The sequence below is a fragment of the Apteryx rowi genome, unplaced genomic scaffold (assembly GCF_003343035.1).
Source record: "Apteryx rowi isolate R43461 unplaced genomic scaffold, aptRow1 scaffold_158, whole genome shotgun sequence".
Classification (NCBI taxonomy): Eukaryota; Metazoa; Chordata; class Aves; order Apterygiformes; family Apterygidae; genus Apteryx; species Apteryx rowi.
Genome location: NW_020447841.1, coordinates 1468509 through 1482513, shown reverse-complemented (window position 1 = coordinate 1482513; position 14005 = coordinate 1468509). Strand labels below are relative to the sequence as shown.

General features: G+C 38.8%; 1 protein-coding gene across 1 annotated transcript in view; it reads left to right on the top strand.

The window, feature by feature from the left end:
* PRKCE (protein kinase C epsilon) overlaps positions 1-14005 on the top strand; it is a 194732-nt gene that overhangs the window by 166495 nt on the left and 14232 nt on the right. Inside the window, exons 12-13 of the mRNA XM_026059495.1 lie at positions 14-202; positions 5281-5427. Of these exons, the coding sequence (XP_025915280.1) occupies positions 14-202; positions 5281-5427 (336 nt within the window). The remainder of the gene's footprint in view (positions 1-13; positions 203-5280; positions 5428-14005) is intronic.

Here is a 14005-nt window from a genome sequence, read left to right as displayed (position 1 = left end):
CTTTCTGTACTAGATCCTCCAGGAGTTAGAATACGGCCCGTCAGTGGACTGGTGGGCTCTGGGGGTTCTCATGTACGAAATGATGGCTGGGCAACCCCCCTTTGAAGCTGACAATGAAGACGATCTCTTTGAATCCATCCTGCATGATGATGTCTTATATCCAGTCTGGCTCAGTAAAGAAGCCGTCAGCATTTTAAAAGCAGTGAGTCTTCAGTTACTTGTTTTCCTCCTCCTTGCTTTTTTGTTTTTTGATTAAAATTGAATTTGCCTGAAGTGGTTGAGAACAGTCCCCACTGGGAGTTCAGCCTCAGTTCAGAGTGCCACTGTTCGGATAATGGGGCCTGGGATAAATTGCTCTGCTTGTGGGAAAGGAACACAATGTTTGTATTCCAGGCAGTTGTACGCTGTGTAAATCCGTGTACTGCAGATTCATGTTTCAGGGAAAACCCAACCAGCTAGAACTGCGTTATCACTTTGACACTCTATATGCTGCATGTTCACCAGGAGTGGGGGAAAGCAGTGTGTAATTAAAGAAACAGTGTCAGTGTTTTTGTCTAATCCAGTTACGGAAAGTGCCATCCTGCTACCTTGCTTCCCCTATTATCAAGCTAGGTTGAAAGCCATCTATTTAGAGCTGCATGCTATACTTCTTGCTTCACGTAACGATTTCCTAAGCAGTCTTACTCCAGTGTAGCTGTTTCTGCCCTGGTTGGTGTTTTTAAATACAACGAATGGTTTGACAGAAATGTGTGCCACCAGTTGCAGCAATTTTTTCACTCAGGCAGAATGTGTCACTGGGCAGCTTTGGTTTTTAGAATACTTTTCTGAAGTTCGGTGTGCTTCGTTAACATGGCACTGGCATAAATTCCTTCTTCTGTGCTAGTACCCTCTTAAAATAAAAAGTGAAACAAAACAGAAGCAGTATACTGATTTCCATTTTTTGAAAACGTGAGGATTATTGGCTTAAAAAATAACATGTTTTATTCCAATTTTCCATCTTTTTGAGCTCTATTTTTCTTTCAATACCTGGGATAAGGGAGACTTTCAATTTAAGAAGGCAGCTGATAGTGTAAGGTCCTATGGAGATCTCTATACAGGATTACATTTTGAAACTGATATGAATATCTTCAGGCTCATCCTAGCCAAAAGAGAGAGACAGACATCCTCTAGAGGATAAGTCATATCAGGACTCCAAGTTAACCTCTCTGAATTGTTGGCAGGGTGTCTCCTCTGCTCCATCCACGGTTGTGAGAACACAGGAGGATTAATTAAAGATGGCCTTCATGCATATTCTCCCTTCTCCCCTGAACTGCCTCTCCTTTGTCTTTTTATTAGCTGACATGATAGTTTCATGTGCTCTTTTTTTATTCCCAGACACTTCAATTGTTTTCAGTTCATGAATTAAAATTTATGGACCTGAGCTGCAGAATTCAGACTGATATTCAGGCTCCAGGAGTTATTTTGGCCTATGGTAGAGAAAGGGTGTTTTGTCAATGTTCCTGTCTGCATCTGAACTTCACTAAAGTCCAAGAGTTTTTCTGCATGGTGTTTTGGTTTCAGTCTCTACAAGATCCGTTCCTTTGACCCCCCCCCATCCACAGACTTCTTTCTGTGACTTAACTGAACTATCTGTTGTTATGAATTATGGAACCATTTGTTGGAGGGGAAAAGTTAACTGATAACCCTTGGTAAAATGTGTAGTGCCAGAGCCGTTGCATGTACTGGGAGAAGGGATCTGATTTACAGAGGAAAGGGAGAAACAGATTTAATAGTCAGCCTCACTGTGTCTCATTTGTGGCACGTAGTGAGAAGTCTAACAACTGATGTTATGCCTGTTATTAACCACACACAAATGCAGACACAGAATTTGGCTGCATGTTTAAACCGTATTTTTGTGAATGTGAGTATAAGGGCATTGAACACTAGTTTCTTTTAAGCCTGACTTTAATATAAACATTTAATTTAATTTTCATGAGGCTGTTTTCTTAGTTCTACATTTTGATAGTATGGTTATTTATATTCCAATGTAGTCCATTTTTTACACTTTCTAGCTAGAGTCAATCCTTAATGCCATGTTAAACCTTAAAAAGAGAGCTGCATCCATTAAATAGATTTGTACTCTAATAAGAGATTCCTCATTGGGCAAGATGCCTTGGCTGGCATAAATTATGTAGAAATGAATGGAGCTGTGCCAGTTTACATCATAAAAAGAAAGCATTCCCTTACATTTAGCAACCCGCTGCCTATACAGCTATGGTGTGAAACAAGTTTGAAACTTGTGATCTTCATCTCATCTTTGTCCACGTTCTGTTAAATGAAGAACAGGAAAAATGGAGGAAAGAAAGAGGCATCTATGTGTTTTACTGCTGAATGCTAGCAAAGGATTAGCTTTGGAACACTTCGTTTCCTCACCTTGTGCTATGAGACATGGATTTTATTTTTTAGAAACTGTGTATTTTTACCCTCCTCCAAATAGCATGTAAGGAAAGTTTAATAACATAACATTTACTTAAATAGAGTAACAATTTTTTTTATTTTCTCAAGAAGCAGTTCTCTCACTATTTCTAAGAAAATACTTCTGGGAATAATTGTACAGCTCAGTATTGCAAGGCAGCATGTTGCTTATCCCATGAAATCCCACAAATCTTATCAGTCCTGTTCCTGTGAATTGACAGGAATTGCTATTTAAAATTCTTTCCTGTCTTGTAAGGAAAACAATTCTTCATTGAAATTAGAATACTTACTGTTGACAATACAGGAACGTATGATAGTCAGATTGCATGGAGAAGCAGACTGTGCCCGGCTCTGTGCTTCTTTGTGAGTGATGGAGAGGGGCTGTGCCTACACAGCTACTGACAGTGCGTGTTCCCTGTGTATCCAAATGAACAGATTTTTGGGTGGACAGAGACAGAGCTCTGTTTTCAAGTTGCACAGTTTATTTCAAGAAGCGAAGTTTTGGAAACCTGGTGATCCTCAATTCAGGCCCCAGGTTGCATGGCTATTGCAGCAACCTTTTGTTCTGTTGGCGTGTAAGACCGTAGGAGCACTGCCATTAAAAGAGTTCTGCTCTTTTAATAACGGAGGTTCCTGCCTTAATACAGGAAAATAAAAAGGCAACTGTTATGACTGTGGCTATCAGCTCCATTGGCAACCATCTCTTCAACACAGTACAGTTAACAGCTGTCGGTGCAGTGACAGTTGTGACATTGTTGATGCTGTTGATAAACAGGGGAATAAATAACCTGTGTCATCTTATGTTTCACAAATAGAAATAAAAGTTGAAAAAGTCAATGTTTGTGGCAGGGAATTTAATTTATAGAATTAAATGTCCACTTCAGAATTTTGAGATTATTGCATATGATAAACTTTTTTCTTTTTGTTTGCTTGTTTTAAGTATTCATTCTTAAAACTTGTTCTTCCTCCATCATCCATGTCCAAGTTTCAAGAAATTTGTGGAGTATGGAACTGTGCTGCCTAGTAGCATTTTCTTGTCCTCCAGTTCTTAAAAATGACATGTTCTGGTATTTTCCCTGCTTCCAGCTTAATACAAAAATAGGGCATGACAGATAGTAGGATCAGATTTTGCTTCTTAGATACCTGAATTATACAGTTCAATAAGCAGTTTCTGTAGTTTCCGTGTTCTGTTTCTCCAAAGCACGTGGCTGCTGCTCCCTGGCCTGCTCTCTCCCAGTCGCCAGAGACTCCTGGAGGTGAAATAAAGCAGAGGAATGTAGGAATGTATTTTGTGGTTTTCCAAGAGACCTCACCAAAGCACAGTAATCCTTTCAAAACCTTTGTTTCTCCTGCCCTTAGAAAATATGGGCTGTAATTTAGATATGACTTGTCCACTTGCAAAAGAACTTAGGGAGCAGTTGAGCACAAGCCCAAACAGAAAGGGTCGTCTTTGGGGTGGCGCATGTGTTTCAGGAGCCACAAAGAGCTGCCTGGCTGATTTACATTATGCCTTTACAGTGATAGCAATGTTATTCTCCTGTGGATAATTGATCAAGCTATCTTAAACCATCTGAAGAGTTTCAGTAACTGATTCTGTAATAACTGGAGTAATAAAGCAAGGGTATGCATTATTGTAATTTTTTTTACTGTTTTTTTTTCTATAGATGTATAGTGTGATGTGGTACCTTGGTTAAAAAGACACTGGACAATTATTATATTTTGCTACATTTGTACAAATTTTTGAAATTTAAAAGTGTTATAATAATAGCTGATTATGAAATCATAGCAAAGCTCAAGGTAATTCTATATTTTGCATGTGTTTGTTGTGTGTATATGTGTAGGTGTAAAAGCAGCAGTCATTGCTACTTGAATTGCAAAGATTCTGTGTTGACATGCTTTAGGAAATAGCTAGAGCAATTGCTAATAAGAGAAGGAAGAAATAACAGATCAGAATCAGAATATACATGCTTAGCTGCCATCATTTGATGTCAATGCCTTACACAAGTTGTACAGCATCTGGATGAAAGGAATTATAGGGGCTTAAGAGTGAGAAGCTTCGAAATTATCACACTAGAGGAGACCAATTAGTTCCTGTTGCTGCAGCCATCCAGCTGATGGTATCCTGTACTGACGATGAAAAAGGAAGGTGCAAGCTGTGTAATGTTGTTTCTTGAGGGAAGCTTTGTCTGATCAGTCAGTGTATTTCCTGAATTCTTGTAATTCACATAGCTGCAACTGCTGGTCTTATTTTCACATCAGGACAGAGTGCTAGAAACGCGTGAGGAGTTAGGGCTTGTCACGTGTCTGCTTGAATGCAGTGTATGTTTATGCAACGTATGTATCGAAGGGAAAGAAATAATGGTAAGAACAATACATGGTCCCTACCCCCAAAATTAGTACTTAAGGTAGAGCAAACACAAGGAGATAAAGTAAGAGCTATCCTGAACATCTATTTTAAACTGTCTCTGGAGGGCTTAATATTTTCTTTCAGTATTTTGGCCAAAACTGGAAGTAGAAATGCTGAAAGAGAATCTGTTCTTGCAGCACTCCCAGACAGATGAAATTAGGAGGTCTTGGAAATCAGCTGAAAGCACTTTTCTGCAGGAAATACGCACATCAGAGTCTCTGCATTTTCTAGGTTGACTAGAACCTCTGGAATTTAGAGGGGCTCCTTGCTGCACATACAGAAGAAGAAACTTTTGAGCCGGGCTGTCTTTGCAAAACAGCCGGGGGGGGGGATTAGAATGCATGACTGAATTGCAAACAGTTTCCAGCCGTTGTCACTACTGTTTTGTAACTTCTTCCTCCTCTCCCCCCCGGCTTCAGTTCATGACAAAAAACCCAAACAAGCGACTTGGCTGCGTGGCGTCACAGAACGGGGAAGACGCGATTAAGCAGCATCCGTTTTTCAAGGAAATTGACTGGGCTCTTCTAGAGCAAAGGAAAATCAAGCCGCCCTTCAAACCTCGGATTGTAAGTAGCCCTTTGTGTAACCTTCAGAGAAAACTTGGTCTGAAAATTCTCGTGGTTGGCTATTTTGAAACATTAAACTCCTTGAGACAAAATTTCGGGCTTGAAACAATAGCGTAAGAGTCAGGCTGAAAAAATTGCCTTGTCGCTGTGTCTGTGAAGGTAAGTGTCCAGAATAGATTCATGCACAGGAAGGTATTTATGTGCTGTCACATAAACCATGGGAGAGGGTTCAAGGCCCTGTTTGAATTATTTTCCTGTGTTCCTAACAATACCTTGGTCTGAAGAGTGTATTGCAATGGAGTATATACTTTCTGTATGAACTCTGCTACAGTCTTGCATTGCCAAAGGCCGGTAGATTTAGCAGTGAAAAGCAAAGGAAAGAATTTGTGATTATTAGTATTTTAACTAAAGATATAAGAAAAAACAGCTTTATGGGGGAAAGAAGCATACATCATAGATAAGTTAATATATTTACTTGTTGCTAAGTAATAATCGAGTATTTATATTTTGAACTGACAAAATATGCAAACCTCAGCCTCACATGCAGAAACAGTAAAAGCCAAGCAAAAATACTTTATTTTTCTTGCCTTCCTCTGGATGAAAATAATCAAATATGATGCACTTATAGTTCACCAAATGTCAGCTTTTTAGCTAAGAATATGTGCAATAAATTTTGTATTGGAATAGTAAATGAAAATAATTTTATGATAAATCCTTGGAGATTGATTTGCATCTTGGGACTTTGCACCTTCCTAATTACAATGCTTGATTTGCCTATAAATATGGTTCAGGTACTTGTTTGCTTCTTTCTTTAGATCATTTATGAAGGTATTAAAAAAAAAAAACAAACTTTGGGCTTAACACTGAATCCTAATTCATAAAAGTTAGAAGCAGAGAAGTCACCTCTGTCATTGCAGAGTTACTGTCTATTGCATTTAATACATTTAATTTTAGTCCAGCGAGATGCATTTCCCTGAGCTTCCTGTGTGGAGGGTGAAGGTGGGGCTGCTCATGCAGGGGCCATTCAGAACAGGAGCCTAAAGCAGCCGCTTCTGGAGGAGCCTCTCTCGCGCGCGCGTGTGCTATGGAAAAAGAGCCCAGAAACCCAGAAGTTAGCTGTTGTGAATGTCTTTCTGAGAGTAATGTTAAGATATAACATTATCATATGGGCAAGTTCTGCTCAGTATATTTCTTCGAGAATGGAAACCTTGTAATTCAGTAGGTAGGGACACAGGGAGGCAGGAGACAGCCCCAGTCCTGGAGAAAGACCGGCCAGCCGGACACGCCGGCTATGTTGGCCTTCTGCCCAATGGCTCTGCTCTGGAGGTGGGGCTGCATCGCACCTAGCACCTGAGCTAGCTTATGAATCTCTACACTGCTGCAGAAAGTGTAAACCCAACGTTAACTCTGTTAGTGTCTGTTTGCATGATTTAATACTGTACCTAACTGCTTTCCATTCAGGTTCCACAGCCCTCAAGCAGTTGCAGACAGCCTTGTTCAGTTCTCAGCTGAGCTGCTTGTGTGTAGCTCTTTCCCTGTTTTTATAAAAATTTGTCTTTTCATCTCAGAATAGTTATGGTTGCTTTGCTATAACTGTCCTCAATATTTATCAATGTTTTGGTAATATCATTACCAAGTCAGAATGCACAATTCCAAACTAATTTTCACTTTATGCCTGCCACCTAGTAAGTCCCAGATTCCTCACATCCAGTCTGTTTATTAGCTGTTTTCCTCTGATGTTTGAAGATGAACATTCACTTTGTCAATAGCTATTTTTACCAGGCCTTTATTATTTTAGTAAGCAGTTCTTGCTTTGGTGGTTGTTCTTAAAAGTCAGGAAGGATTTGGTATGTCAGACCTTTTTATTCATTGCTGATATAAATGCCTTCTCTATTCTCAGTGCAGCTTCTTTCTCTTTCTGGTAATTATGTCACTGCTGTTATATTGCAAAGCCATTTTTATTTTATTCACTCCTGCCATTTTGTTCCTTCTCTCCTTTACCTCTTTCATTTAATGATATTTTAGTTGGGGACTTCAGTTTTAATAGCAATTTCAGAGAATTTCTGAGCAGCCCTTTGTAAAATTTCCGAGATAGCTGGTTGTCCTTTCATAATTGTTAGGCTGATTTTATACATTGTGCTTTAATTGCACCTTCTTTCATTTTTCTTCAGACTGCTTCTATAGTGTTGGATTTTTATACTGCTTCTTCCTGTACTGTATATGCCAACTTTCTTTATTCTACCTAATTTGATTCCTATAGTCTAGTAGCTCTGTATGCTTGTTTTCTTCTGAGCTCTTTCTTTATGGTGGTGAATTCAAGTAGCATGTAGTCTATTATACAGACATCCCTATTATTTTTGTGTTCTCAATCTATTTTCTTTAAGATATCTTCCATGGTGACCTGATCCTGACAAATTTTCTACACTTAGAAAGGGTATAGATTGTATAATTGCACTATGTTTATGACCCATCAGCTGTTTTGTACCAGCTCTATAAATTTTGCAACTGTTGGGTTTTGTTGTTTTATGAAAATCTTGAGCAAGATCGTACTGAAATTTTTACTTGTCCTCTTAAGACTGAACAAATTATTAGTTGGAAATAAGGTGTGACATGTATCCAGGTTGGACAGAAAGATTGCACCAAGAAAATATAATTACTAATGATGCGGTTTTGGAAATGGGAAAGGAATCTGTTAAATTCTCTGTAGGGAATTGTTAAGGCAGTAATCTTCATAAATGCTGAAAAGGTGATTTTGGATACTTGCCAGGCATGGAGAAACTGCACTCACTTTGAAAGATACAAAAAAAGGAGTAAGTTGAGAGTTAATGAAATTAAAGTCTACCTTAAAATCTAGATAGAGAGTTCCTCTCTAAATTTATTTGTGAGAGTTGCATTAAGATGCAATCATTCAGATTAATAAACATAACTACTCCAGTCTTATATTGCCTGTGTTTGGAATGTTTTTTGCTTTTTAACCTCCTTTAGTATTGATAAAGAGCTATCCATTAAGTAGAAGTGACTTATGATGTTAAAAGGGAATACAAAAATTGTATTTATAATTTTATCTTTAGGTGAACCTAGGACTGTGAAAATAGCTATAAGAAGAGAGGCCAGATTAATAGTCAGAAAATAGACATTCTTACATGTGGAATGAGTGTACATATGCACAGGAGGAACAGCATACAATGTATATATAGTCCTATGTGCATTCAACCTGAGATTGGCATGCACATATAAAATTGTACTCATGCAAGAATGCACATACTTACACAGGTATTCAACTATTTTCTGACCAGCGGTTAAGATGACTAAGGGGGGAAATTTTATAATTACTGTATCATATACACTTCAATAAATTTTAAAACATAGCATCTATTCAAATGAACTCTGGGTAAAATAAAACCCTGATACTAGACATTTAAAGGCAGGGAAAATGGTCAAACACTGAGGTCCCGTCAGACAATGGAATAATCTCCCAAGGGAGGTCTCTGAGGTTCTAGCATTGAAACAAATGCTGCTTCAGTTCTGCCTTGCTGCTCCACTGATCCCCAAAATGCTTGGGCATCCTTTGGTTAGTACAACAGTCTTTTTCTTTTCTCATACCTTTTATTCTTGTTGTGCTATATGTAGGCTTGATCTGTATCCTTTTGAAATCAATACCAAGATTCCCACTGGCTCCTCCATGGCAGTCTGAGGCAGCAGGTTCCAGCTCTTTTCAAAGGAGACCATAATAAGGTTTCTGAGGAGCTATACATAATAGAGTAAGACCTCTGCTTCTCCTAGTTCAGGTATGTCTCCAACTCTGCCAAACAGAAGTTTGAATTTTCCAACTGGACTTGGAAGAAACGCTGCATGGCTATTTATTAGCCAGATTTTTGAGAGTATTTTTTTTAAATCTCATTCATGCTGTGGATGTATACAAATATATTCCTTATTATATCAGAAGTTAATACCATTAATGTGCTTCCAGTTTGTTAATGATTTGCTGATTCTAATGGTGTCTTGGAAGCTGAAATTTCTTTCCTAACTGTCTTCAGACTTTGAATGAAAATTACTTAAGTACAAAAGATCCTTGAAAAGCTCACTGCATTTTTTGAAGGCTTGCAGGAGAGCCCTGGGCAGAGCAATCATACAAATGGCTGATTTAGATTGCTAAGCAGTGACAGGAGTGGAACACCAGGTTGTGCTAGATAAAGGCAATGGAAACAGATCTGGTGGCCTTAAATCCTGCTGTGAAGGATCTTTGGCTGCTATTCCAGCTTAATGACCTACAGCAAATATGAAGGGGTGAAAATGCACTGAGGCCCAGTGCTATGATGCTTATTGTCTACCAGCCCTTCCTTTCATAAATCCAGATTTATAAAGCTTTATAGTTGCAAAATTAATTTATTCTTTGATATATACTATGATTCATTATATTGAGGGTTTCTCCCATGTGGAGCTATTATAAAGGTTAGGCTACTAGAGAAAAAGTAATAGGTCTGGGGAATCTATATTGGGGGGAAGTATTAGAAATCAAGTAGACTTTTGAACAGGTAAGAAGACATTCGCTACATCTAAGTTCCAGTGACTTTGACAATGTCTCTTGAAGATCATTTCCATGTTCTTAAAAAGCTGATTCTTAGAGTTTCACAGAATGTCTTGAAACTTTCTATTATTATTCTTCCCTGCTGCTTTTAACGCAGTCATGAATGTGTAATTTTATATGCAAGAAATAAGTACAGTTTTAGTGTGGACGGAAATCTGTTCTCCAAAGTAACTGTTGTGAGACAGTACTCCCTTTGAGGCACTTTATTCCTCTGTTGAGATATTTTGGCTTATATCTTTCTTCTGTAGTTTTTCCATCTGGGTAATGAAATCTCTCTAGTCACTAGCCCTAACAGCTGGCTATAGTTTCCAACATAATTTATTGCCCAAGGACCACGAAGACCTTGATAGTACTCCGTGATTCTCTGCTCTCCATCTTTCTTTATTTATTTCATGGTTATGTTCCTGGCTTGGTTGAATTGGATTATCTCCCTTTTCAAAGCATGTTTGCCATATTACAAATGAAAACAAGGGTGCAGTAGGTTAATTTCTACCAAAGTCATTGATATTGTTTTAACTGTGGCCAATCTTGCTTAGTGTCATGATGGGATGATTCTGTTTATCCCGTACTAAATAATAAAATATGCATTCAAAACAGTGATTAAAACAGATAAGTGTTTCACCTTGAATATGTATTAATGAAATTTATATTGTCCAAGTTGTTATTTACTGGCAAAGTTTATATTTGAAACAGTGAAGCAAAAGTATATTTGACATATTTTGCTGTTGCCTTACTGTTCTCCACATATATTAGATTCCCTGCAAGAAATTGTGTTGCTTTGTGCCACTTCTGAGGGCACAGCTGGTCAGCTGCTGGCTTTCCAGAATGAAGTTCTGGCCTGCTAATTTACCACTAACATCAGCCAGTGAAGTTCACAGAGAGTTGTGCACAAGTAGGGTAAAGAATGACAATATGTAACATCCCAGTCCCCCTGGGATCACTTGCCAGCGATGGAGGAAATTTATGGTCCTAAATTTGTAGCTCATTTGTCTGAAGTCAGCAATAGCTTCATAAGAGCATCGATTTCTTCTTTCTGTGTAGAACTAGACCGGCACAATAAACTTCTTATTGTGTTTCATAAGCTGTAGATCACAGTGACTTAGTGTGCTGTGAAAGAAGTGTCAGGAACCGTGAGACCAGAGGAAACTGTTGTGCAGTTTACAGCAAAGAAAATCGCGCTAGCTGCACACTCTTACCCTTTCAGGCTGAGTTTTTTCTGTCAACCTGCATGCATGCATGCAAACAAAATTGTCATTTTCATTGCCCCTGTTGTAAATGTCAGGGTTGGGAAAATTTGAGACTTTGCCTAAGGAGTCCTCAACATGGAAAGGCTGAAGAACTCTGAGCCAGCGGGTAATACAAAGCCGACAAAACAGATGTTTGCCATATGTATTATCTTTTTAGCAATTAAGCCAAAGTTTCATCTCTAATGGTTTTATCAGTGCCTGTGGCAATCCATTCTTAGTGTGGCTATATAAAGATGGAGTTAATAAATTAATCGTATTATGATGATTTACTGTGAATGTGCAGCTTTCATAGAACAATACATTATTTTAATTTTATCTATGCCTTTGTAAATTCTCATTTTTCCACTTTAAAAGCTAACTGTCTTTAAGAGTGTTAGAAACAAAATGAGCAAGAAAGTCTATTGCAGAATTGTGTCTTGCAGTATGAAATCAAAGCAGGTGCTGCTAAAAGGGCCTATTTAGTTCTTCTAATCTGACTCTCCATTTTTCAGACTCTTCCATTCCTCCCATTTTATCATTGCGAATGTTTTCTGAGTATTTGTGTGTTCTTTCTCCAGTGCTGACTTCTCTGGGATAGAGGATTGGTCTAGCAACTAAAACCAGAGACCTGAGAACTGCAAGATAGATAGGTTCTTTTACCAACTTTTCTAGAAACTAAGAGAGTGGCCCAGGACTCGTCACCTAACCTTTTTATATCTCACTTTCCACTCTGTGGAGATAATAGTATCTCAAAATGCTCAATGCACAGTTACGTTCTGTGACAGCAGAGGAATAATATGATTGAGAGGTGTTAAAATCCAAATGTTCAAGATCAGCCTGGCTTTAAATTGACTAAACCTGCATCACTTCCCTTGGAAGAGTGTTCTGTGCTATACCAGACCTCAGTGTTAGTAGGTTTCATCTAGATTTTCAGTCTCAAATTGCCTACATTAATTTGCACGTCTCTCTTTTCACCTGTAACTCTAGGATAAACCGTTGTCTAATCGCCTCCCCCCTTAGTTATCATTCTCTGAGCCACGGTGTCTGTATTTCGTTTCCTTGTGGATCTAAACTCCCATGTTAAGTCTTGACTTAAGGATGCCAGCAATGTGTTCTCTTTTGATTTTGCACTGCAGCAAAGGTTTGAAATAAAATCATCCCCAGATACCAAATTCTAGTGCTAGCCAATGATTAAGCATTACAACTTGAGTCAGTGAGCACTAGCAATTTTTTTTCTTTCCCTCCCTCCCCCAAATGAGTGAAAAACCGGCGAAATTTCGGCAGACCTTTGTCAATGACCTGTGCCAAGCCAGATGCCCACAATGTTTGAAAATTGGTTAATAAATAGCGAATGTAAATCGGCACATTCGGAGTGTGCAGTTAGCCTGCTTGCACAGGCAAACAGGCAGAGGCCGCACCTGCCTAATGGTAGGTGCCTCTCCGAACAGTTACTGCCAATGCGTTCAATAAGAGAAGTGCGTGTTTAAACTGCTGCAGCAACCGTCTGCTTACTGTGGAATATGGCTGGAATCCTTAAAGAGGGACCGCATTTCTGGAGAAAACTTTTAAATATATTAGACTGAAACACAGGTCTTATAAATCTTCCCATGTTTTCACGCTTATTTGCATACGTGACTGCTAAGAGGCAAAGACATTTTAACTTTTTAATGAGGGATTTTTAGCCTCCTGTTGGGAAGTCATGATACTGTTTTAGTGGGGGGGTTTTGACACACCTTCTATTTTTTGTGACAGTGGATTGTATTGCCATAAGTGCAGAATTATGACTTTGCCTTTACGCTGTGGAGAAGAAGCCCTTTAAAAATGCAGTATCATTCAGTAACACCAAAAGGAACGTAGGAAATTACTGGCCAAGTAAATTTCTTTTTGTATAAATGTTCTCTCTTTTCAAGTTTGCTTCAGTGTGAATGTCCCTCTTTAAGGTAAGGCCTACAATATGGGGAAAATGTCAAGGTAGGTCCATTTTTAGGCCTAATAACCTTGAGGTGTCCCTTCAGTTTCATAATATATTTCCATTCGGTCATCAGTGCATGGCAATGAGCATTTAGCGGGTGGGCACGCAAGGGGCTATACTGCATGCTTTTGCATGAAGTGTTACTGCAAAGATGAAACACTGGGGGGTGATCTTCAGACCTCAGGCACTCATGTACCATTGTTAAACATTGTACATTATGTATTCCCCACTTTCCTGCAGGCATTTTAGGCATAGGAAGACAGTGGGCCTTCTTCTGAGAGCAATGCTATGATAATTAATACCGATGTACAAACAAAGGTTTAGAAACAGGGAAAATTTTGTATGTCCTTTAGAAAAACTAAGGAAAAATAGATGTGGGCTTTGGGAGCTTAGGCTTTTTATTACAAACAGCCATAATTGTTGAAATCCAACTTTTTTTTTTGTACTCTGATCCTGTCACAGGCGTATCATGAATTAGAATATTAAATGTGAGGTGGTTCCAAAATGTGTTAACCAGTCTGCTACAGACTGAAAAGCATTGACTATTGACAGTTTAGCTTGCAACAGACAATCATCAACCACAGTACCAGCACTGCCTACCAGGACGCTCAGACCAGTAGGTCTGCATGTGGCTGGGCAGGGCAGTGCAAAGAATCTGTGCCTCTTCTACCCTTTCCCTCAACAAAGTAAAGGACTTTGGCTTTCAGATAACTTCACATAGCTTGGGACCTTGTATGATCACTAAATTCTCCCAGAAGTGTATAGCTGTCTAGGAGGTTATATCCAGCATGT